The sequence below is a fragment of the Pelobates fuscus genome, chromosome 9 (assembly GCF_036172605.1).
Source record: "Pelobates fuscus isolate aPelFus1 chromosome 9, aPelFus1.pri, whole genome shotgun sequence".
Classification (NCBI taxonomy): Eukaryota; Metazoa; Chordata; class Amphibia; order Anura; family Pelobatidae; genus Pelobates; species Pelobates fuscus.
In genome coordinates this window covers 12,741,406-12,766,761 of record NC_086325.1, presented here as the reverse complement: position 1 = coordinate 12,766,761, position 25,356 = coordinate 12,741,406, and the positions used below count along the sequence as shown (strand labels likewise).

Below are 25,356 nucleotides of genomic sequence, written 5' to 3'. Positions count from 1 at the left end.
TGTCCCTTACTGTCTGGGGTTATATCTCTATCCTGTCCCTTACTGTCTGGGGTTATATCTCTATCCTGTCCCTTACTGTCTGGGGTTATATCTCTATCCTGTCCCTTACTGTCTGGGGTTATATCTCTATCCTGTCCCTTACTGTCTGGGGTTATATCTCTATCCTGTCCCTTACTGTCTGGGGTTATATCTCTATCCTGTCCCTTACTGTCTGGGGTTATATCTCTATCCTGTCCCTTACTGTCTGGGGTTATATCTCTATCCTGTCCCTTACTGTCTGGGTTTATATCTCTATCCTGTCCCTTACTGTCTGGGTTTATATCTCTATGCTGTCCCTTACTGTCTGGGTTTATATCTCTATCCTGTCCCTTACTGTCTGGGTTATTTCTCTATCCTGTCCCTTACTGTCTGGGTTTATAGCTCTATCCTGTCCCTTACTGTCTGGGTTTATAGCTCTATCCTGTGCCTTACTGTATAGGTTTATATCTCTATCCTGTGCCTTACTGTATAGGTTTATATCTCTATCCTGTGCCTTACTGTCTGGGTTTATATCTCTATCCTGCCCTTACTCTCTGGGTTTATATCTCTATCTTGTCCCTTGCTGTATTGGTTTATATCTCTATTCTGTATCTTGCTGTCCGGGTTTATATCTCTATTCTGTATCTTGCTGTCTGGGTTTATATCTCTATCCTGTGCCTTACTGTCTGGGTTTATATCTCTATCCTGTGCCTTACTGAATAGGTTTATATCTCTATCCTGTGCCTTACTGTCTGGGTTTATATCTCTATCCTGTGCCTTACTTTCTGGGTTTATATCTCTATCCTGTGCCTTACTGTATAGGTTTATATCTCTATCCTGTGCCTTACTGTCTGGGTTTAAATCTCTATCCTGTCCCTTACTGTCTGGGTTTATGCCTCTATCCTGTCCCTTACTGTCTGGGTTTATAGCTCTATCCTGTCCCTTACTGTCTGGGTTTATAGCTCTATCCTGTGCCTTACTGTATAGGTTTATATCTCTATCCTGTGCCTTACTGTCTGGGTTTATATCTCTATCCTGTCCTTTACTGTCTGGGTTTATATCTCTATCCTGTCACTTACTGTCTGGGTTTGTATCTCTATCCTGTGCCTTACTGTATAGGTTTATATCTCTATCCTGTGCCTTATTATCTGGGTTTATAACTCTATCCTGTGCCTTACTGTCTGGGTTTATATCTCTATCCTGTATCTTGCTGTCTGGGTTTATATCTCTATCCCGCCCCTTGCTGTCTGGGTTTATATCTATATCCCGCCACTTGCTGTCTGGGTTTATATCTCTATCCCGCCCCTTGCTGTCTGGGTTTATATCTCTATCCCGCCCCTTGCTGTCTGGGTTTATATCTCTATCCCGCCCCTTGCTGTCTGGGTTTATATCTCTATGCTGTCCCTTGCTGTCTGGGTTTATATCTCTATCCTGTACCTTGCTGTCTGGGTTTATATCTCTATCCTGTACCTTGCTGTCTGGGTTTATATCTCTATCCTGTACCTTGCTGTCTGGGTTTATATCTCTATCCCGCCCCTTGCTGTCTGGGTTTATATCTCTATCCCGCCCCTTGCTGTCTGGGTTTATATCTCTATCCCGCCCCCTGCTGTCTGGGTTTATATCTCTATCCCGCCCCTTGCTGTCTGGGTTTATATCTCTATCCCGCCCCTTGCTGTCTGGGTTTATATCTCTATCCCTCCCCTTGCTGTCTGGGTTTATATCTCTATCCCTCCCCTTACTGTCTGGGTTTAAATCTCTATCCTGTCCCTTACTGTCTGGGTTTATGCCTCTATCCTGTCCCTTACTGTCTGGGTTTATAGCTCTATCCTGTCCCTTACTGTCTGGGTTTATAGCTCTATCCTGTGCCTTACTGTATAGGTTTATATCTCTATCCTGTGCCTTACTGTCTGGGTTTATATCTCTATCCTGTCCTTTACTGTCTGGGTTTATATCTCTATCCTGTCACTTACTGTCTGGGTTTGTATCTCTATCCTGTGCCTTACTGTATAGGTTTATATCTCTATCCTGTGCCTTATTATCTGGGTTTATAACTCTATCCTGTGCCTTACTGTCTGGGTTTATATCTCTATCCTGTATCTTGCTGTCTGGGTTTATATCTCTATCCCGCCCCTTGCTGTCTGGGTTTATATCTATATCCCGCCCCTTGCTGTCTGGGTTTATATCTCTATCCCGCCCCTTGCTGTCTGGGTTTATATCTATATCCCGCCCCTTGCTGTCTGGGTTTATATCTCTATCCCGCCCCTTGCTGTCTGGGTTTATATCTCTATGCTGTCCCTTGCTGTCTGGGTTTATATCTCTATCCTGTACCTTGCTGTCTGGGTTTATATCTCTATCCTGTACCTTGCTGTCTGGGTTTATATCTCTATCCTGTACCTTGCTGTCTGGGTTTATATCTCTATCCCGCCCCTTGCTGTCTGGGTTTATATCTCTATCCCGCCCCTTGCTGTCTGGGTTTATATCTCTTTCCCGCCCCTTGCTGTCTGGGTTTATATCTCTTTCCCGCCCCTTGCTGTCTGGGTTTATATCTCTATCCCGCCCCCTGCTGTCTGGGTTTATATCTCTATCCCGCCCCTTGCTGTCTGGGTTTATATCTCTATCCTGCCCCCTGCTGTCTGGGTTTATATCTCTATCCCGCCCCCTGCTGTCTGGGTTTATATCTCTATCCCGCCCCTTGCTGTCTGGGTTTATATCTCTATCCCTCCCCTTGCTGTCTGGGTTTATATCTCTATCCCTCCCCTTGCTGTCTGGGTTTATATATCTATGCTGTCCCTTGCTGTCTGGGTTTATATCTCTATCCTGTACCTTGCTGTCTGGGTTTATATCTCTATCCTGTACCTTGCTGTCTGGGTTTATATCTCTACCCTGTCCCTTGCTGTCTGGGTTTATATCTCTACCCTGTCCCTTGCTGTCTGGGTTTATATCTCTACCCTGTCCCTTGCTGTATTGGTTTATATCTCTATTCTGTATCTTGCTGTCTGGGTTTATATCTCTATTCTGTATCTTGCTGTCTGGGTTTATATCTCTATTCTGTATCTTGCTGTCTGGGTTTATATCTCTATTCTGTATCTTGCTGTCTGGGTTTATATCTCTATTCTGTATCTTGCTGTCTGGGTTTATATCTCTATGCTGTCCCTTACTGTCTGGGTTTATATCTCTATCCTGTCCCTTGCTGTCTGGGTTTATATCTCTATCCCGTCCCTTGCTGTCTGGGTTTATATCTCTATGCTGTCCCTTGCTGTCTGGGTTTATATCTCTATCCTGTCCCTTGCTGTCTGGGTTTATATCTCTATGCTGTCCCTTGCTGTCTGGGTTTATATCTCTATGCTGTCCCTTACTCTCTGGGTTTATATCTCTATCTTGTCCCTTGCTCTCTGGGTTTATATCTCTATCCTGTCCCTTGCTCTCTGGGTTTATATATCTATCCTGTCCCTTGCTCTCTGGGTTTATATATCTATCCTGTCCCTTGCTCTCTGGGTTTATATCTCTATCCTGTATCTTGCTCTCTGGGTTTATATCTCTATCCTGTATCTTGCTAGCTGGGTTTATATCTCTATCCTGTCCCTTGCTCTCTGGGTTTATATCTCTATCCTGTCCCTTGCTCTCTGGGTTTATATCTCTATCCTGTCCCTTGCTCTCTGGGTTTATATATCTATCCTGTCCCTTGCTCTCTGGGTTTATATCTCTATCCTGTATCTTGCTCTCTGGGTTTATATCTCTATCCCGCCCCTTGCTGTCTGGGTTTATATCTCTATCCCGCCCCCTGCTGTCTGGGTTTATATCTCTATCCCGCCCCCTGCTGTCTGGGTTTATATCTCTATCCCGCCCCTTGCTGTCTGGGTTTATATCTCTATCCCTCCCCTTGCTGTCTGGGTTTATATCTCTATCCCTCCCCTTACTGTCTGGGTTTAAATCTCTATCCTGTCCCTTACTGTCTGGGTTTATGCCTCTATCCTGTCCCTTACTGTCTGGGTTTATAGCTCTATCCTGTGCCTTACTGTATAGGTTTATATCTCTATCCTGTGCCTTACTGTCTGGGTTTATATCTCTATCCTGTCCTTTACTGTCTGGGTTTATATCTCTATCCTGTCACTTACTGTCTGGGTTTGTATCTCTATCCTGTGCCTTACTGTATAGGTTTATATCTCTATCCTGTGCCTTATTATCTGGGTTTATAACTCTATCCTGTGCCTTACTGTCTGGGTTTATATCTCTATCCTGTATCTTGCTGTCTGGGTTTATATCTCTATCCCGCCCCTTGCTGTCTGGGTTTATATCTATATCCCGCCCCTTGCTGTCTGGGTTTATATCTATATCCCGCCCCTTGCTGTCTGGGTTTATATCTCTATCCCGCCCCTTGCTGTCTGGGTTTATATCTCTATGCTGTCCCTTGCTGTCTGGGTTTATATCTCTATCCTGTACCTTGCTGTCTGGGTTTATATCTCTATCCTGTACCTTGCTGTCTGGGTTTATATCTCTATCCTGTACCTTGCTGTCTGGGTTTATATCTCTATCCTGTACCTTGCTGTCTGGGTTTATATCTCTATCCCGCCCCTTGCTGTCTGGGTTTATATCTCTATCCCGCCCCTTGCTGTCTGGGTTTATATCTCTTTCCCGCCCCTTGCTGTCTGGGTTTATATCTCTTTCCCGCCCCTTGCTGTCTGGGTTTATATCTCTATCCCGCCCCCTGCTGTCTGGGTTTATATCTCTATCCCGCCCCTTGCTGTCTGGGTTTATATCTCTATCCCGCCCCCTGCTGTCTGGGTTTATATCTCTATCCCGCCCCCTGCTGTCTGGGTTTATATCTCTATCCCGCCCCTTGCTGTCTGGGTTTATATCTCTATCCCTCCCCTTGCTGTCTGGGTTTATATCTCTATCCCTCCCCTTGCTGTCTGGGTTTATATATCTATGCTGTCCCTTGCTGTCTGGGTTTATATCTCTACCCTGTCCCTTGCTGTCTGGGTTTATATCTCTATCCTGTACCTTGCTGTCTGGGTTTATATCTCTACCCTGTCCCTTGCTGTCTGGGTTTATATCTCTACCCTGTCCCTTGCTGTCTGGGTTTATATCTCTACCCTGTCCCTTGCTGTATTGGTTTATATCTCTATTCTGTATCTTGCTGTCTGGGTTTATATCTCTATTCTGTATCTTGCTGTCTGGGTTTATATCTCTATTCTGTATCTTGCTGTCTGGGTTTATATCTCTATTCTGTATCTTGCTGTCTGGGTTTATATCTCTATTCTGTATCTTGCTGTCTGGGTTTATATCTCTATGCTGTCCCTTACTGTCTGGGTTTATATCTCTATCCTGTCCCTTGCTGTCTGGGTTTATATCTCTATCCCGTCCCTTGCTGTCTGGGTTTATATCTCTATGCTGTCCCTTGCTGTCTGGGTTTATATCTCTATCCTGTCCCTTGCTGTCTGGGTTTATATCTCTATGCTGTCCCTTGCTGTCTGGGTTTATATCTCTATGCTGTCCCTTACTCTCTGGGTTTATATCTCTATCTTGTCCCTTGCTCTCTGGGTTTATATCTCTATCCTGTCCCTTGCTCTCTGGGTTTATATATCTATCCTGTCCCTTGCTCTCTGGGTTTATATATCTATCCTGTCCCTTGCTCTCTGGGTTTATATCTCTATCCTGTATCTTGCTCTCTGGGTTTATATCTCTATCCTGTATCTTGCTAGCTGGGTTTATATCTCTATCCTGTCCCTTGCTCTCTGGGTTTATATCTCTATCCTGTCCCTTGCTCTCTGGGTTTATATCTCTATCCTGTCCCTTGCTCTCTGGGTTTATATATCTATCCTGTCCCTTGCTCTCTGGGTTTATATCTCTATCCTGTATCTTGCTCTCTGGGTTTATATCTCTATCCTGTATCTTGCTCTCTGGGTTTATATCTCTATCCTGTATCTTGCTCTCTGGGTTTATATCTCTATCCTGTATCTTGCTCGCTGGGTTTATATCTCTATCCTGTATCTTGCTCGCTGGGTTTATATCTCTATCCTGTCTCTTGCTCGCTGGGTTTATATCTCTATCCTGTCTCTTACTGTCTGGGTTTATATCTCTCTCCTGTATCTTACAGACTGGGTGTATATTTGCACTTTCCCTAATTACCCAGTGTATGTATATTTGCAATCCGCCTGCTTTTCACTTTCAATATGTTTTGCTGTTTTTGAAAAGTATGTTCTTTGATGGAATAAAGGGTCGTGCTGATTTTCCAATAAAATGTATACTAACTTAGCATTTCATTTCTTAATTCCTTGCATGCACGCTTTCAGTTTCTGGTAATAAAGCTCTCTCTGTTCTAGCTTGTGTGTGGTGTTGGGTAACGTGCTGATGTGCACTCACAGACAGTGTATATTGAGTGCATGTCTGAGTGTATCCGAGCTAGTTTTACTCCAGACACATGTGAACCCTGCTCTGCCACCCCCTCTCTGTTCTTTCCTTCATTGCTGTTATTTAGCTTGTAGGTTTTTTTCCTTGTTTTTTTTTTTTTTTTTGCTCATCCTTCTGCCACCCTCTCTGATCCGTTTTTTTATTCTTCATCAATATGCTTTCTCCTCTACATTCCATATATGATCACTTTTATAAATGCACCTTTCCTCCCTTATTTCCCAGTGCCCTTCCTTTACCTGGCTCTTGCTTGCTCACTATCAGCTGCACACACTCCCTTTGTTAGCTCATTGCTGCTTCTTATACCACATGTTATAATTTCTCCCGTTTCCGGTCCCTCATCTCCCTGGTCGTTGATTTTGCTGCTATGTTTTGCTCCATTCTGTCTTGGCTCCATCACTCTTCACAGCTGAAGAAATTGAAGGTAAGTGATCACATGGTCTTCATTAAAACTTCGGTGTCTGATCATAGCTTCACTTAAAGTGACGTGGCTTGTGTTTTATTTATAGTATATCAAATTAAACTTTCCCTGTTGCCTTGTTCCCCTTTAATGGAATCTGCAGACACTTTCCCCAGTTAGATATATTTACAATACAGCAATTTGAGCTTATATTTAATAGTGTACTAGTTTGTATATTCATAGTGAACTTACCATGACATGTTCGTTTTAAGTGATCTTAATAAAGATAATCTGTTTTATTGCTATAGAAGATATTAAATACTTATTTCCTTACAAGTGAGTTACGGTCGCCAGGACCCCAAGTTTGTGGGTGTTACAGCAGTATAACCACCCACCTATCGTTTTCTTAATTTGTTCTGCACTTATCTTACTCTGTTAGCCCTACTTAGCCATGCTTCCCACAGCAGGGCACACCTCCCCATAATGCCAACATGGTGTGTTCATTGCCTATGTACCAGCGTCTGAACTGAGCGACTCCTCATACTCTGTTAGCCCTACTTAGCAATGATTCCCACAGCAGGGCATACCTCCCCATCATGCCAACGTGATGTGTTCATTGCCTATTTACCAGCGTCTGAACTGAGCGACTTATCTTACTCTGTTAGCCCTACTTAGCAATGATTCCCACAGCAGGGCGTTCCTCCCCATCAGGCCAACGTGATGTGTTCATTGCCTATGTACCAGCGTCTGAACTGAGCGACTCCTCATACTCTGTTAGCCCTACTTAGCAATGATTCCCACAGCAGGGCATACCTCCCCATCATGCCAACGTGATGTGTTCATTGCCTATTTACCAGCGTCTGAACTGAGCGACTTATCTTACTCTGTTAGCCCTACTTAGCAATGCTTCCCACAGCAGGGCATACCTCCCCATAAGGCCAACGTGGTGGGTTCGTTGCCTATGTACCAGCGTCTGAACTGAGCGACTCCTCGTCTTCTGTTAGCCCAACTTAGCAATGCTTCCCACAGCAGGGCGTTCCTCCCCATCAGGCCAACGTGGTGGGTTCATTGCCTATTTACCAGCGTCTGAACTGAGCAACTTATCTTACTCTGTTAGCCCTACTTAGCAATGCTTCCCACAGCAGGGCGTTCCTCCCCATAAGGCCACCGTGGTGTGTTCATTGCCTATGTACCAGCGTCTGAACCGAGCGACTTGTCTTACTCTGTTCCTATACTCCTCTGGCAAAGTGGATGGTGTGTTTGCAAGAGGAATAATTACAGAATAGGTGATTGAGAACCATCAGTCGATAATTTCTCACCATTGCTGATGTAGCTCTCTATGCCAGTAGTTTATTGACGGGTGAGAGATCATATTTTTTAGATTTATTTACCAATACATTGCTAGAAAAATATAGAGGTGAAATATACGTTGTTAGAGCCTAAGTTAATGTACCCATGTCAAGTTTTTCAATTTTTTTTGGAAAAGAACCAGATAACAAAACTGCTGCATGTAATCTGTAACCATGTGAGGTTCACAGAAGCCAGCCTCCCTGCTCGGAGTATACAGGAAGTTGATGGCAGCCAGACTCCCTGCTCGGAGGATACAGGAATCGGCAGCCAGCGTCCCTGCTCGGAGGATGCAGGAAGTTCACGGGCAAGCCGGCCTCTCTGCTTGGAGGATAAAGGAAGTTCACGGGCAAGCCGGCCTCTCTGCTTGGAGGATAAAGGAAGTTCACGGGCAAGCAGGCCTCTCTGCTTGGAGGATAAAGGAAGTTCACGGGCAAGCCAGACTCTCTGCTTGGAGGATAAAAGGACGTTCACGGGCAAGCCGGCCTCTCTGCTTGGAGGATAAAGGATGTTCACGGGCAAGCCGGCCTCTCTGCTTGAAGGATAAAGGACGTTCACGGGCAAGCCAGACTCTCTGCTTGGAGGATAAAGGAAGTTGACGGCAATCAGCCTTCCTGTTTGGAGGATACAGGAATCGGCAGCCAGCCTCCCTGCTTGGAGTATACAGGAATTGGCAGCCTGCCTTCCTGCTCGGAGGATAAAGGAATCGGCAGCCTGCCTTCCTGCTCGGAGGATAAAGGAATCGGCAGCCAGCCTCCCTGCTCAGAGGACACAGGAAGTTCACAGCAGCAAGCCCGTGCAGAATGAAGATTTATGTGTGCTAGAAGCTGTTTAAAAAAAAAAAGCAGCAAAAAACAAATCAAAATAGCAAAACTTTACAAAACTTAACTTGTAATGTACACAGCTTTCCTACATTAAAATAAGGAAGGTTATACTTATTCACTTTGTAGCAACGGTTCTCTGTAAGGGGGGCACTTTTTGGAGCAGAGTCAGCAAAATGTCTTAGCGGCAACTCCCCTCACTCACTGTGTTTCCTCTTGCAGCTTCTAACATTGACAATGTGGTCCTGGATGAGGACCGCTCGGGGGCCCGGCGACTACAGAATTTGTGGAGGTAGGAAGCCCACATTTACAATGATCCATCTGGAGAATGAATGGAGTTGATCATTGCACATTCTTTGTCCAGACTGATTGATCTCACCTGCATTTTCTCCGCAGAGATCAGAGAGAAGAGGAACTGGGTGAATACTACATGAAGAAATATGCCAAGTCTTCCGTAGGAGAACAGTGAGTATCCATACCCAACTTTAGTTTCAGATTTAAGTGTAATAAATGCTGGAACTCAATGAGTGGGAAAGAAAAGTCACAAGGAAGGTAATATTTAAATTCAAGATCGTATATCTCAAGTTATTTAAGGAGAAACTTTGATTAAAGTGGTAAAGAAGACTTTGTTCCTGGATGGTGTTTGATTTTGCCGCGCTCTGCAGTGTTTCCTGTTCAATGTCTAGGTTTGAACCATTCTGTAAATCCTTTATTTTTATTTTTTTTCCTTTTCAGCATATACGGTGGATCTGATGAATTATCTGATGACATTACACAGCAGCAGCTGCTTCCTGGAGTCAAGTAAGTGGCACCTTCTCATTACCCATTGCAGACCATCCTCTCTGATGAGAACAGGGGTATTTTCATTAGGCTATAGAGAGGAAGCTTCCCTCCTAGCTGTCTCCCAATTAGACAGGTAATCTAGAATTGTGCACGATTAAAAATAATGTATGCCATAAACCCCTTTAAGACATTCTCATATCAAACATTAATGAATCATTTTATTTTCTCCTGTAACATTTATGGTGATCTATGGAAAGTTAGCCATCGTGTGCTGTATAAATGTTTTTCAATTTGTGATATGCAAGTTAGATTCTCTGTATATATATTTCTCTCTTTAATGTGCTTTAAATCTAATTATTTATTTGTCCTACAGAGACCCCAATCTCTGGACAGTAAAATGCAAGGTAGGTGTATGGGAGCGGGATTTAGAGCGTTGTGTTTAGGGGTATCAGAACGTGGTGATTTATTTTGTATGAGTACCAGAGCCTGTTGATGCTATGTGTGTAGTGTCAGAGCATATTTTGGTATTAGATTATGCTATATATGGTGTGTTGGGGCATGTCTTGGTGCATTGTGCAGGGGATATTAGTGTGGATTATGTAGAGGTTTAGGGCTTAGTATTGTGGGGGTTCCAGAATTATGTATAGGGAGTTTTCATAAATTGTATGGGAATATTCAAGCGTGTTTGGGTATAGATGCATTATAAACTGGATGCTTGGCATATGGAGGGCTGCTATATAATGGGGGTAAAAGGTCCTTTAGATTTGCTTAGGTGTAAAAACATTTAGGTGTGTATTAGAGCGTTGTATGCAAAAAATGTGCGTATTAGAGCGCTGTATGCAGAGAATGTGAGAACTTGCATGTGTAGTGACATTAGAGCATCTTGGTAATGTGAACTGGCTTAAGCATCTCCCTTTACTCCCACAGATTGGAGAGGAAAGAGCCACTGCCATCGCCTTGATGAGGAAATTCATTGCGTACCAATTCACAGATTCAGTAAGCGGACTAGAATGACCTTTTATTTAATCTTTCACACAGAGTTAATCCAGAGATATCCTTAAAGTGGATCCCAAATGGCATGATCCAGATAACAATATTTCCTTACATTAACTGGGCCACATGGCACCCTCCGTTATACCGTTTCTATTGGTCTTCAGCTTTTTGCTGAACCCTCTCTTTAATATTTCCCATTTTGTCCCCCAATCTTCTCTTTCAGACTGTTCTCACTTGTCAGGTTCTCTTCTATCTCCCTGATTCCTGTCTCTTTTTCGTTTTCTTTTGTGAGCTTTGTACATTTCTTTCTGCAGCCTCTTCAGATTAAATCGGTGGTTGCCCCGGAGCATGTTAAGGGTTATATCTATGTGGAGGCATACAAACAGACTCACGTTAAACAGGCCATTGAGGGAGTTGGCAATTTGCGCATGGGCTTCTGGAATCAACAGATGGTGCCCATTAAGGAAATGACTGACGTACTGAAGGTTGTGAAGGAGGTGACAAATCTCAAACCTAAATCCTGGGTGCGACTGAAGAGAGGTATCTACAAGGACGACATAGCTCAGGTAAGCGTTGAATGGTGTGTAGGCGCTTGGATGACGATTTAGCCTTTCAATGCCAAATGGAGCAACGATTGGGTGAAAGAGGCGTTAAACTAAACTTCTTAAAGGTTTCAGGAGAGAGATGAGGAATAATTTGTAATCTGTGTAAATCCTGCTTCCTAGGTGGATTACGTGGAGCCCAGTCAGAATACCATATCGCTTAAAATGATCCCCAGAATTGACTATGATCGTATCAAAGCACGCATGAGTCTGGTATGTTATGTTTTCCTGCATTCCGTGTCTCTCCATCTATCATTTTTCGCTTGCTCTTTCCTCGCTTTTCTACCTTTCCACATCCTGCCTTTGTTTGTGACCTCACCTACTCCCCAAAATGCTACCCGGCCTGTCTTTGCTTCACCTTTGCTCCTGTGATCTATTTTTTTTTTTTGTCAACTGGTTCTCTTGCACAGTTGAGTATTTTTCTTCTTTATCTCTTACCACATGCATGCTCTGCTTCCTACATTTTATTTATCTGCCCATTCCTGGTATCTGATGATGTATATCATTGTTTGCTCTGGTTTTGACCTCTGCAGAAGGATTGGTTCGCCAAGAGGAAGAAGTTCCGCAGACCCCCTCAGAGGCTGTTTGATACAGAGAAGATAAGGTGAGTTCATTTTCGGGGACTTGCTTATGTGACAGATTGAAAACACAGGTGAATAGGAGATTTTAATTATTTTTTTTTTTCTCGAGCTTGTTGTTGAGGTTTTAGTTTAATCCCCATCACAGAAAAAGATTCACCAGACTTCCTTAATGTATGTAAAGCACAAAGTCTCTTTTCAGAACTCGCTTTTCACAGAGCTTTACATAGAGGGAATGATACCCCGGTCGTATCAGTTGGTCACCCATTGGTGGATCCTGCACATACATGCAACCTGTCTCTTCGTTCACAGGTCCTTGGGAGGAGATGTGTCTTCAGATGGAGATTTCCTCATTTTTGAGGGCAATCGTTACAGCCGTAAAGGTTTCTTGTTCAAGAGCTTTGCAATGTCTGCAGTGGTGAGTAAGCATGGCCATATTTCTTTAGTTTGTCTTACTGGGAATACACCGATAATGTATATACAGCCCCTGCCATGACTAACCTGCTTACTGGGAATACACCGATAACATATACACAGCCCCTGCCATGAGTAACCTGCTTACTGGGAATACACAGATCACGTATACACAGCCCCTGCCATGAGTAACCTGCTTACTGGGAATACACTGATAACATATACACAGCCCGGCCATGAGTAACCTGCTTACTGGGAATACACAGATAACGTATACACAGCCACGGCCATGAGTAACCTGCTTACTGGGAATACACCGATAACCTATACACAGCCCCGGCCATGAGTAACCTGCTTACTGGGAATACACAGATAACGTATACACAGCCCCTGCCATGAGTAACCTGCTTACTGGGAATACACAGATAACGTATACACAGCCCCTGCCATGAGTAACCTGCTTACTGGGAATACACAGATAACCTATACACAGCCCCGGCCATGAGTAACCTGCTTACTGGGAATACACCGATAACCTATACACAGCCACGGCCATGAGTAACCTGCTTACTGGGAATACACCGATAACATATACACAGCCCCGGCCATGAGTAACCTGCTTACTGGGAATACACTGATAACATATACACAGCCCCGGGCATGAGTAACCTGCTTACTGGGAATACACTGATAATGTATACACAGCCCCGGCCATGAGTAACCTGCTTACTGGGAATACACCGATAACATATACACAGCCCCGGCCATGAGTAACCTGCTTACTGGGAATACACCGATAACCTATACACAGCCACGGCCATGAGTAACCTGCTTACTGGGAATACACTGATAACCTATACACAGCCACGGCCATGAGTAACCTGCTTACTGGGAATACATCGATGACCTATACACAGCCAAGGGAATACACAGATAACATATACAGAGCCCCGGCCATGAGTAACCTGCTTACTGGGAATACACCGATAACATATACACAGCCCCGGCCATGAGTAACCTGCTTACTGGGAATACACCAATAACCTATACACAGCCACGGCCATGAGTAACCTGCTTACTGGGAATACACTGATAACCTATACACAGCCACGGCCATGAGTAACCTGCTTACTGGGAATACACCGATAACCTATACACAGCCACGGCCATGAGTAACCTGCTTACTGGGAATACACAGATAACATATACACAGCCCCGGCCATGAGTAACCTGCTTACTGGGAATACACCGATAACATATACACAGCCCCGGCCATGAGTAACCTGCTTACTGGGAATACACCGATAACATATACACAGCCCCGGCCATGAGTAACCTGCTTACTGGGAATACACCGATAACATATACACAGCCCTTGCTATGAGTAACCTGCTTACTGGGAATACACCGATAACATATACACAGCCCCGGCCATGAGCAACCTGCTTACTGGGAATACACCGATAACCTATACACAGCCCCGGCCATGAGTAACCTGCTTACTAGGAATACACAGATAACATATACACAGCCCCAGCCATGAGTAACATGCTTACTGGGAATACACTGATAACCTATACACAGCCCCTGCCATGAGTAACCTGCTTACTGGGAATACACCGATAACATATACACAGCCCCGGCCATGAGTAACCTGCTTACTGGGAATACACCGATAACATATACACAGCCCCGGCCATGAGTAACCTGCTTACTAGGAATACACCGATAACCTATACACAGCCCCTGCCATGAGTAACCTGCTTACTGGGAATACACAGATAACGTATACACAGCCCCTGCCATGAGTAACCTGCTTACTGGGAATACACAGATAACATATACACAGCCCCTGCTATGAGTAACCTGCTTACTGCGATACACCGATAACATATACACAGCCCCGGCCATGAGTAACCTGCTTACTGGGAATACACCGATAACATATACACGGCCATGAGTAACCTGCTTACTGGGAATACACCGATAACATATACACGGCCATGAGTAACCTGCTTACTGGGAATACACCGATAACATATACACAGCCCCAGCCATGAGTAACCTGCTTACTGTGATACACCGATAACATATACACAGCCCCAGCCATGACTAACCTGCTTACTGGGATACACCGATAACCTATACACAGCCCCTGCCATGAGCAACCTGCTTACTGGGAATACACCGATAACATATACACAGCCCCGGCTATGAGTAACCTGCTTACTGGGAATACATTGATTTTTATATGCACAAACTAGGCAGGTCTGTCTCCCCGTTACGGTACACTTTATAGTGGGGTTCAGTCCCTCTCTGTTCCCGATCTCTGGATAGTTGAATAGTGATGTGTACAGGAGTTTGATGTTCCTTATGTTTCCCAGATCACGGATGGGGTGAAACCAACTCTGTCTGAGTTGGAGAAGTTTGAGGATCAGCCAGAAGGAGTTGATCTTGAAGTGGTGACTGAAGCAACAGGTAATAAATAAGTGTTTATCTCACTCCCCCGCCCCCCAGTTGTCTAGCTAATGTATTGGATAATAGTCAGGGAAGGTGAATGCAGTGGGTTGTTATATACAGGCACAGAAAGTTTCTATGGGCGATTCTCTGTAAATCTAGCAGAAAGGACGTTGCTTCTCTAGAAGTGCTTTATTAAAGAAAGAAAAAATCAGTTTGAGCAAAATTCTGGTCAATGGATTTCTTTCTGTATGTTGTGCGTATACAAAGCTGTGATCATACATTCGGCCTTTGGGTTATTTTGGTTGTGTATATTGTCCAAGTGTAATGTACTTATTGTCCTGATTTTGTTCAGGAAAGGAACGTGAGCACAGTCTGCAGTCGGGAGATAATGTGGAGGTTTGTGAAGGAGAATTGATAAATCTTCAGGGAAAGATTCTCAGCGTGGACGGGAACAAGATTACTATTCTACCAAAACACGAGGATCTTAAGGTGAGGCCACTAATGCGTGACTCCGTTGTGTTACTAAACACAACACAAAACCCACCAAACTCCCCCTCACCTTACCTTCAGGACCCTATCACTAAAACTCCAATATTCCTGTCCCACTGCTACCTTACTGCCCTCAGAAACTCACTACTGGGTCTACATGATCCCCTAGAAATATGTCCTCGATGGGCACTAGGAGTGCAGTCTATTCTCCTTCATACCAAAAACAAAGCCTTCTATAGTCCTCATAGAAATGAATTAAACTCTACTTCCCTTTTATTCTGGGAGATATGGTCCCCATGGCATGATGTATATTCTCCCTTTCTAATACCACTGTGCTGCACGTACCCTGCATCCTAAGTTCTTATAACTGCAGCAATTTGCAAAAATCACATGGCTATAAGAAATTACTCTCGATCCAATTCCTCCTTTATGTCCGTTTCATTCTATTTGTGTACGCAACATGTGCAAATTACATGCACACATAGGAAGGATTCTTTTAAACCTTAAGTGTTGAAATGAGTCTGTTACCAGTCTTTGGCTTGGAATTCAGCTGTAGAAGAAATAGCCTTTATTTAATATAAATGTATATATTGTTACACATTGTGTTCTCATACCCCAATGTTTGGGCCGTTCTTTATATTCCTTCATTAATTCCATCCCCTCTATCTTTTCTAAAAATGAAGAGTTTCATCATGCCATTTTTTCTTTTTACTTTTCTCTGAAATAGGACATCCTGGAATTTCCAGCACAGGAATTGAGAAAATATTTCCGGATGGGGGACCACGTGAAGGTCATCGCTGGACGCTATGAAGGAGACACCGGTCTGGTTGTGCGTGTGGAAGAGAATTTTGTCATTCTTTTCTCTGATCTGACAATGCATGAGGTATGTATCTGTTCTCTTTGTCATTAATATGCTATGTTACCGACTGACTTATGGGCTTATTTAAAAGGACACTCCGCTGCCCGAATACAAAACAAAAATCATTGTTTAGTAGATATAACCCCTATGAACATGCATTCATTTAATTATGCATTTTTTCGTTGTTGGTATATCTACAAAAAGCTTGCTAAATCAGCAGATCTCTTGTCCGAAGCCTTTGCTATCCTCCCCTTCTAACCCCGCCCAGACTTTCTGTGTCTGTCCAATCACAGACTTCCAAAAGCAGCTCAATGAGAGGTATTTGCAAGGCAGGTGTTCTGGGTAATCAACTGAGCTAAACAAACCAGGAAGTAACAGGACTTATTGTCTGATTGACAGCCAGAGGGGTGTAACCAGGTTAATTTAGAAAAGTTATAATTTCTATTAAAATCTGCACTTTTTGTAAAATAAAGAAAAAAATCCACTCTTCATACATAAAACACTTAATCAAGCTCCATTGCCTTAGGTTTTTCCAGTTTTCCTTTATCATTTATTCATCTTCTTTTGCTCAATTTACTGGAGGTCCACTTGTAAAATATCTTGCACGTTATATGGCTTTTACGTTTTCCCGCCTTTTAAAAAACAAAAACCATTTTGTTGATGCAGTGTTCCTATTACATGCGATAAGTAATCCATAGTTATGGTCTCAAAAATGATCCCAAACCTAAAGAGTTCCAGAATAGCTTCTACCATCTGTGTACTTTCTAACCTAGTCCATTTGTTATTAATGTAAACAAAGCTTTGATAGTATTTTAATGTTCCACCAACTTTAGCTAAAGGTACTCCCTCGAGACCTGCAACTGTGTTCAGAAACCGCATCAGGAGTGGATGTCGGAGGGCAGCACGAATGGGGAGAACTTGTTCAGCTAGACCCTCAAACAGTGGGAGTCATTGTACGTCTAGAAAGAGAAACCTTCCAGGTGAGTGTTTGTGATTGTGCTATCCTCGTATCGTCTCATTACTCTGCCCAGAATGAACCAGATTTATTGATACAGGCGCCTGTTCTGTTATATAGGGTAATAGAGCACAGTAACAATAATTTGAATCTTTTTGCTATAATGCAGTGTAATTCCACCTGATATAGAGATATTGCTGTAATAGGGCCCGGTTCAGTGTGATATAGAGATATTGCTGTAATAGAGCCCGGTTCAGTGTGATATAGAGATATTGCTGTAATAAAGCCCGGTTCAGTGTGATATAGAGATATTGCTGTAATAGAGGCCGGTTCAGTGTGATATAGAGATATTGCTGTAATAGAGCCTGGTTCAGTGTGATATAGAGCTATCGCTGTAATAGAGTCCGGTTCAGTATGATATAGAGCTATTGCTGTAATAGAGCCGGTTCAGTGTGATAAAGAGATATTGCTGTAATAGAGCCCGGTTCAGTGTGATATAGAGATAATGCTGTAATAGAGGCCAGTTCAGTGTGATATAGAGATATTGCTGTAATAGAGCATGGTTCAGTGTGATATAGAGCTATTGCTGTAATAGAGCCGGTTCAGTGTGATAAAGAGATATTGCTGTAATAGAGCCCGGTTCAGTGTGATATAGAGATAATGCTGTAATAGAGGCCAGTTCAGTGTGATATAGAGATATTGCTGTAATAGAGCATGGTTCAGTGTGATATAGAGATATTGCTGTAATAGAGCCGGTTCAGTATGATATAGAGATATTGCTGTAATAGAGCCGGTTCAGTGTGATATAGAAATATTGCTGTAATAGAGCCGGTTCAGTATGATATAGAGATATTGCTGTAATAGAGCCGGTTCAGTATGATATAGAGATATTGCTGTAATAGAGCCGGTTCAGTGTGATATAGAAATATTGCTGTAATAGAGCCGGTTCAGTATGATATAGAGCTATTGCTGTAATAGAGCCGGTTCAGTATGATATAGAGATATTGCTGTAATAGAGCCCGGTTCAGTGTGATATATATAGATATTGCTGTAATAGAGCCTGGTTCAGTGTGATATAGAGCTATCGCTGTAATAGAGTCCGGTTCAGTATGATATAGAGATATTGCTGTAATAGAGCCGGTTCAGTGTGATATAGAGATATTGCTGTAATAGAGCCGGTTCAGTATGATATAGAGATATTGCTGTAATAGAGCCCGGTTCAGTGTGATATAGAAATATTGCTGTAATAGAGCCGGTTCAGTGTGATATAGAGATATTGCTGTAATAGAGCATGGTTCAGTGTGATATAGAGATATTGCTGTAATAGAGCCGGTTCAGTGTGATATAGAGATATTGCTGTAATAGAGCCGGTTCAGTATGATATAGAGATATTGCTGTAATAGAGCCGGTTCAGTGTGATATAGAGATATTGCTGAAATAGAGCCGGTTCAGTATGATATAGAGCTATTGCTGTAATAGAGCCGGTTCAGTATGATAGAGATATTGCTGTAATAGAGCCGGTTCAGTGTGATATAGAGATATTGCTGTAATAGAGCCGGTTCAGTATGATATAGAGATATTGCTGTAATAGAGCCCGGTTCAGTGTGATATAGAGATATTGCTGAAATAGAGCCGGTTCAGTATGATATAGAGCTATTGCTGTAATAGAGCCGGTTCAGTATGATATAGAGATATTGCTGTAATAGAGCCGGTTCAGTGTGATATAGAGATATTGCTGTAATAGAGCCGGTTCAGTGTGATATAGAGATATTGCTGTAATAGAGCCGGTTCAGTATGATATAGAGATATTGCTGTAATAGAGCCCGGTTCAGTGTGATATAGAGATATTGCTGTAATAAAGCCCAGTTCAGTGTGATATAGAGAAATTGCTGTAATAGAGCCGGTTCAGTATGATATAGAGCTATTGCTGTAATAGAGCCGGTTCAGTATGATATAGAGATATTGCTGTAATAGAGCCCAGTTCAGTGTGATATAGAGATATTGCTGTAATAGAGCCCAGTTCAGTGTGATATAGAGATATTGCTGTAATAGAGGCCGGTTCAGTGTGATATAGAGATATTGCTGTAATAGAGGCCAGTTCAGTGTGATATAGAGATATTGCTGTAATAGAGCATGGTTCAGTGTGATATAGAGATATTGCTGTAATAGAGCATGGTTCAGTGTGATATAGAGATATTGCTGTAATAGAGCATGGTTCAGTGTGATATAGAGATATTGCTGTAATAGAGCCGGTTCAGTATGATATAGAGATATTGCTGTAATAGAGCCGGTTCAGTATGATATAGAGATATTGCTGTAATAGAGCCGGTTCAGTATGATATAGAGATATTGCTGTAATAGAGCCGGTTCAGTATGATATAGAGATATTGCTGTAATAGAGCCGGTTCAGTATGATATAGAGATATTGCTGTAATAGAGCCCGGTTCAGTGTGATATAGATATTGCTGTAATAGAGCCGGTTCAGTGTGATATAGAGCTATTGCTGTAATAGAGCCGGTTCAGTATGATATAGAGATATTGCTGTAATAGAGCCGGTTCAGTGTGATATAGAGATATTGCTGTAATAGAGCCGGTTCAGTGTGATATAGAGATATTGCTGTAATAGAGCCGGTTCAGTATGATATAGAGATATTGCTGTAATAGAGCCCGGTTCAGTGTGATATAGAGATATTGCTGTAATAAAGCCCAGTTCAGTGTGATATAGAGAAATTGCTGTAATAGAGCCGGTTCAGTATGATATAGAGCTATTGCTGTAATAGAGCCGGTTCAGTATGATATAGAGATATTGCTGTAATAGAGCCCAGTTCAGTGTGATATAGAGATATTGCTGTAATAGAGCCCAGTTCAGTGTGATATAGAGATATTGCTGTAATAGAGGCCGGTTCAGTGTGATATAGAGATATTGCTGTAATAGAGGCCAGTTCAGTGTGATATAGAGATATTGCTGTAATAGAGCATGGTTCAGTGTGATATAGAGATATTGCTGTAATAGAGCATGGTTCAGTGTGATATAGAGATATTGCTGTAATAGAGCATGGTTCAGTGTGATATAGAGATATTGCTGTAATAGAGCCGGTTCAGTATGATATAGAGATATTGCTGTAATAGAGCCGGTTCAGTATGATATAGAGATATTGCTGTAATAGAGCCGGTTCAGTATGATATAGAGATATTGCTGTAATAGAGCCGGTTCAGTATGATATAGAGATATTGCTGTAATAGAGCCGGTTCAGTATGATATAGAGATATTGCTGTAATAGAGCCCGGTTCAGTGTGATATAGATATTGCTGTAATAGAGCCGGTTCAGTGTGATATAGAGATATTGCTGTAATAGAGCCGGTTCAGTATGATATAGAGATATTGCTGTAATAGAGCCGGTTCAGTATGATATAGAGATATTGCTGTAATAGAGCCGGTTCAGTATGATATAGAGATATTGCTGTAATAGAGCCGGTTCAGTATGATATAGAGATATTGCTGTAATAGAGCCGGTTCAGTGTGATAGGCGTCTGATCGTTGCATTACATCACCTTCAAATTTGAATATGTTATACTTTTTGTAATTCCTATAGCAGAACAAAGAGTAGATAAAGATGGAGGCGTCCTTCCCCCAGTGCTTTTGGTGATTGTACCAATGTAGTAGAATGTTTTTTTTGTTTTCCATAGGTTCTGAACATGCATGGTAAAGTAGTCACAGTCAGACACCAGGCTGTCAACCGGAAGAAGGACAATCGCTTTGCTGTGGCTTTAGATTCTGAAGAGAACAATATCCATGTTAAGGACATCGTCAAAGTCATTGATGGACCACATTCGGTGAGGACATCCTTTTTATTAATTCTCACACTGCATTATTTGCTTTCTTTCTCGCTCAGTGTAATAACTTGTATTCTACTTTACCCTTTCTCTGCTTTTAGGGCCGTGAGGGTGAAATTCGGCACTTATTCCGCAATTATGCATTCCTGCACTGCAAGAAGCTGGTTGAAAATGGTGGAATGTTTGTGTGCAAAACGCGTTACTTGGTTTTGGCTGGAGGTTCAAAGGTAAAGATGGGCACCCTGAATGGAGTGAGTGGGCTTCTTATTGTACCTTCTAGCCTTCTGACCTAATGTCCTTCTACAGCCTCGAGATGTTACCAACTTTACAATTGGAGGGTTTGCCCCAATGAGTCCCAGAATAAGTAGTCCAATTCATCCTAGTGGAGCAGGTATGATTCCCTGAGCATGTAATCAGAATGTCCGTGTCTTGTAGACCAATGAATTCACATTGTGTCCCGTTCCAGCAGGTCGTGGTGGCATGGCTGGAGGAGGAGGAGGTGTAGGTGGTGGTGGTGGTGCAGGGAGGGGTCGAGGTCGTCGAGACAACGATCTCATTGGTCAGACTGTTAGAATCTCACAAGGTCCTTATAAAGGTAAGTGGCCATTAAGTGGTCATTGTAAAAGTTGTATTTACCTTATACTGAGAGCTCCTTCTCACACTAAGTATAACTCTTTAAGGATGTTACATCTTCTCTTTTAGGATATATTGGGGTTGTGAAAGATGCCACGGAATCCACAGCCAGGGTGGAGCTTCATTCCACATGTCAGACCATCTCTGTGGACAGACAGCGCCTAACTGCTGTGTCAGTAACACTCTACAGTTTTACATTGATATTTAACACTGTACAAGTGCTTTTACCTTGTATATCTTTTAGTATCTGCCCTCGACTTATTGTCTGGGTGTCTTCACTGAAATTTCTGTACCAGAAGTAACATCTATTTCTTCATTGGCTGCTCAGTATGTTTACAGTTCTTGTTTTTCTTGTCCAGTGGTTCTCGGCGTCCCGGAGGAATGACTTCTACTCATGCTCGCACCCCTATATATGGCTCCCAGACCCCCATGTATGGTACCGGTTCCAGAACTCCCATGTATGGTTCACAGACTCCACTACACGATGGTGAGATACAGTGTTCACCTCCCCCACTTTATTTTTATATGATCGGATTTTAGTTTCCTTAACTTTTTAACGCTGTCATTGTTGCATTTCTCTGATTCCTCTTAGCTTTACTCCAGTTTTTCCCCTTCATGCTTTTCTTACCTCCACTGATTTTGTTGCAGGGAGCCGGACTCCTCACTATGGATCTCAAACACCTCTGCACGATGGAAGCCGAACTCCTGCTCAAAGTGGGGCGTGGGATCCCAACAACCCAAACACGCCTTCAAGGTGAGTGTAGATACTGTGTGTGCATGTTTTCCAGGTTCTCGTCATTGAGTCTGTGTGGGATTCTCCATCTGCTAGCATGTATGTGTGCTGGTTACACTCCGTTCAGTCTGTATGCCTGCCTACTGCTCGTCTCAACCTTTTACTAATTCCTATTGCACAGGGCGGATGAAGAATATGATTACAGATATGACGACGAACCATCTCCATCACCCCAAGGCTATGGTGGTACCCCTAATCCCCAGACTCCCGGATATCCTGATGTGCCATCTCCCCAGGTCAATGCTCCGTACCACCCTCAGACTCCAGGAACACCAGCCATGTGAGTGACTTCTCTTACTGCTTAAATTGTACAATTGTTTCTCAGTCGCCTACACTCAAATATCATCCAGATCTTCATTCACCTAATTCCTCACATAATCTCTTAAAGATCTTACTTTTACAGCCATTTACACCGAACATCTTGTACAGGCTTCTTCAGCAAACCTCATGCAGCTTAGCACCCTCTTCAGTCACACTCATGTCTCGTCACACCTGCGTTTCATACATTCATCTTCAGTCACTTAAATAAGCCTCTCACTTGCAATTTCTATCACTCACATTGCAATCTCCTTCTCTTCTCCCCATTTCTCCCTATTCTTCAGGTACAACACGGACCAATTCTCTCCGTATGCTGCTCCATCACCACAGGGCTCCTACCAACCAAGCCCAAGTCCACAAAGCTACCACCAAGTGGCCCCAAGTCCTGTGGGCTACCAGAACACCCACTCGCCTGCCAGCTACCACCCCACTCCATCACCCATGGCATATCAGGTAACAGAAACCCTCCGAGCCTCTATTTGAATGGTATTTAGGAGTGATTTATTACATATGCTAATAATGTCTTTTTCTATAAAGGCCAGCCCTAGTCCCAGCCCTATGGGTTACAGTCCGATGACCCCTGGTGCCCCATCTCCAGGTGGATACAATCCACACACGCCTGGCTCCTCCATAGAACAGATCTCGAGTGACTGGGTGACCACTGATATTCAAGTTAAAGTGAGAGACACTTACCAGGACAGCCAAGTCGTTGGACAGACTGGGATCATTCGCAGTGTCACGGTAAGTTAGAGCCCTTGGAATAATCTAAACTTTAGATTAGCATGAAGAAACTGAGGAGTCACAAACCTAGTGCCTCACAATGTTTGTGTAAACCTTCTCCAGAGCTCTGCCTGCTACACAATGCTTTGGAATGAATAGCTGCACACTGCACCTTAGGCCACCTAACATCCTACGTATCGCTAGCTCTATGGGCTTCCCTCCCATAATGGCTGCTGTCTCATCTCCCTGCACTGGTGGCAGATTGTATCATCTCTCCATTGCCTTTCACGCTTGGCTTTTCCAGGCATCTAATTCAGAAATCCTATAGGTCAGACTGCCCCATCCCCTAACACTGAAATCTCCCCTCTGCATTCTATTACAGATCGTTGGGCTTCCACATCCCCTAACACTGAAATCTCCCCTCTGCATTCTATTACAGGTCGTTGAGCTGCCCCATCCCCTAACACTGAAATCTCCCCTCTGCATTCTATTACAGGTCGTTGAGCTGCCCCATCCCCTAACACTGAAATCTCCCCTCTGCATTCTATTACAGGTCGTTGGGCTGCCCCATTCCCTAACACTGAAATCTCCCCTCTGCATTCTATTACAGGTCGTTGGGCTGCCCCATCCCCTAAAACTGAAATCTCCCCTCTGCATTCTATTACAGGTCGTTGAGCTGCCCCATCCCCTAACACTGAAATCTCCCCTCTGCATTATATTACAGATCGTTGGGCTGCCCCATTCCCTAACACTGAAATCTCCCCTCTGCATTCTATTACAGGTCGTTGGGCTGTCCCATCCCCTAACACTGACATCTCCCCTCTGCATTCTATTACAGGTCGTTGAGCTGCCCCATCCCCTGGTACTGGAATTATAACTTACCTCTTTGCTCTCTTTCAGGGTGGTTTATGTTCTGTGCTGCTGCAGGACAGTGAAAAAGTGATCAGTATCTCAGGAGATAACCTGGAGCCAGTCACCCCAACAAAGAATAGCCGGGTAATGCATCTTAGTGAGCATATAGTAGGATTGCTTGATCCCGGTCACTGTTCCTTACATTGACACACATCTTTCTCTTTGTAGGTGAAGGTGATTTTAGGGGAGGATCGTGAAGCGATGGGCGTCCTGCTCAGTATTGATAACGAAGATGGTATCGTCCGCATGGATCTGGATGATCATCTAAAAATCCTCAACCTTCACTTTTTGGGCAAATTGGAGTCCTGAGCTTGGGTGGGAGCAGTGCTGGGGTAGCTGTATATTGGTATTGGGGTTTACAACACATAAGACCAGGTGTGACTAGTCAGTGTGTTTGTATAGTGATAATCACACCCTCCACCATGCATTTTGTAATATCTCCCAAAATAAAGGATTCTTTGCAGCTATACTGTGCATCTGGCCGGCTTCTGCCATGTCTTGCGTCCTGTGCACAGTCACACCAATGGCAGGCCGCACTCAGATTTTATCAAGGAAGCTTTGAGTGTTTGTTTTCATTCTCCACTCATCTGCAGCAGACCTGGAATATTATTTTTTTTTAAAAAACACCAAAAACATTATTTGCGCTTGTTTTTGCTGAAACAGAGGCTGTGTATTCTGTTAGAAATTCCATGTGTGATATTTATATGGTGCTCTCAATAAACAAGACAAAATTTGGCTTTGGTTATTTTCTCAAAAAGGGGCTTCAGTCCACTCTGTAAAAAATCTGCAAATAGTGAAAGAAATGGTTGACATCGTGGATTTTTAAGGTAACATGGCTCAAAAGGGCACATTTACATTATTAAAATCCTAACTGTGGTACTACATGATCTGACTGAGCGTGGATGTGTTCTGGCCTAAAACTACATTGCTTTTATAGGTTTCAATCCTCAAACACTACAGCCTTTTGTGTTCACATTTCTGACATGCGCTACCAGCATCAAGCAGCTAAATATTACATT

General features: G+C 43.2%; 1 protein-coding gene across 5 annotated transcripts in view; it reads left to right on the top strand.

The window, feature by feature from the left end:
- SUPT5H (SPT5 homolog, DSIF elongation factor subunit) overlaps positions 1–25,072 on the top strand; it is a 32,392-nt gene extending 7,320 nt beyond the window's left edge. For 2 of the 5 annotated variants that reach the window (XM_063431204.1, XM_063431201.1), the window contains exons 5-30: positions 6,836–6,850; positions 9,217–9,286; positions 9,391–9,459; positions 9,730–9,795; positions 10,151–10,181; positions 10,705–10,773; positions 11,085–11,336; positions 11,496–11,585; positions 11,906–11,976; positions 12,263–12,368; positions 14,749–14,842; positions 15,177–15,313; positions 16,041–16,196; positions 17,006–17,152; positions 20,815–20,961; positions 21,063–21,188; positions 21,268–21,352; positions 21,428–21,556; positions 21,664–21,766; positions 21,954–22,081; positions 22,243–22,348; positions 22,509–22,667; positions 22,990–23,158; positions 23,243–23,446; positions 24,326–24,421; positions 24,506–25,072. In XM_063431204.1, coding sequence (XP_063287274.1) covers positions 6,836–6,850; positions 9,217–9,286; positions 9,391–9,459; positions 9,730–9,795; positions 10,151–10,181; positions 10,705–10,773; positions 11,085–11,336; positions 11,496–11,585; positions 11,906–11,976; positions 12,263–12,368; positions 14,749–14,842; positions 15,177–15,313; positions 16,041–16,196; positions 17,006–17,152; positions 20,815–20,961; positions 21,063–21,188; positions 21,268–21,352; positions 21,428–21,556; positions 21,664–21,766; positions 21,954–22,081; positions 22,243–22,348; positions 22,509–22,667; positions 22,990–23,158; positions 23,243–23,446; positions 24,326–24,421; positions 24,506–24,646 — 2,966 coding nt within the window. In that variant the 3' untranslated portion in view covers positions 24,647–25,072. The remainder of the gene's footprint in view (positions 1–6,835; positions 6,851–9,216; positions 9,287–9,390; positions 9,460–9,729; positions 9,796–10,150; positions 10,182–10,704; positions 10,774–11,084; positions 11,337–11,495; positions 11,586–11,905; positions 11,977–12,262; positions 12,369–14,748; positions 14,843–15,176; positions 15,314–16,040; positions 16,197–17,005; positions 17,153–20,814; positions 20,962–21,062; positions 21,189–21,267; positions 21,353–21,427; positions 21,557–21,663; positions 21,767–21,953; positions 22,082–22,242; positions 22,349–22,508; positions 22,668–22,989; positions 23,159–23,242; positions 23,447–24,325; positions 24,422–24,505) is intronic. The other 3 variants (XM_063431206.1, XM_063431202.1, XM_063431205.1) reach the window with 2 other exon arrangements.
- The last annotated feature ends 284 nt before the right edge of the window (positions 25,073–25,356 follow it).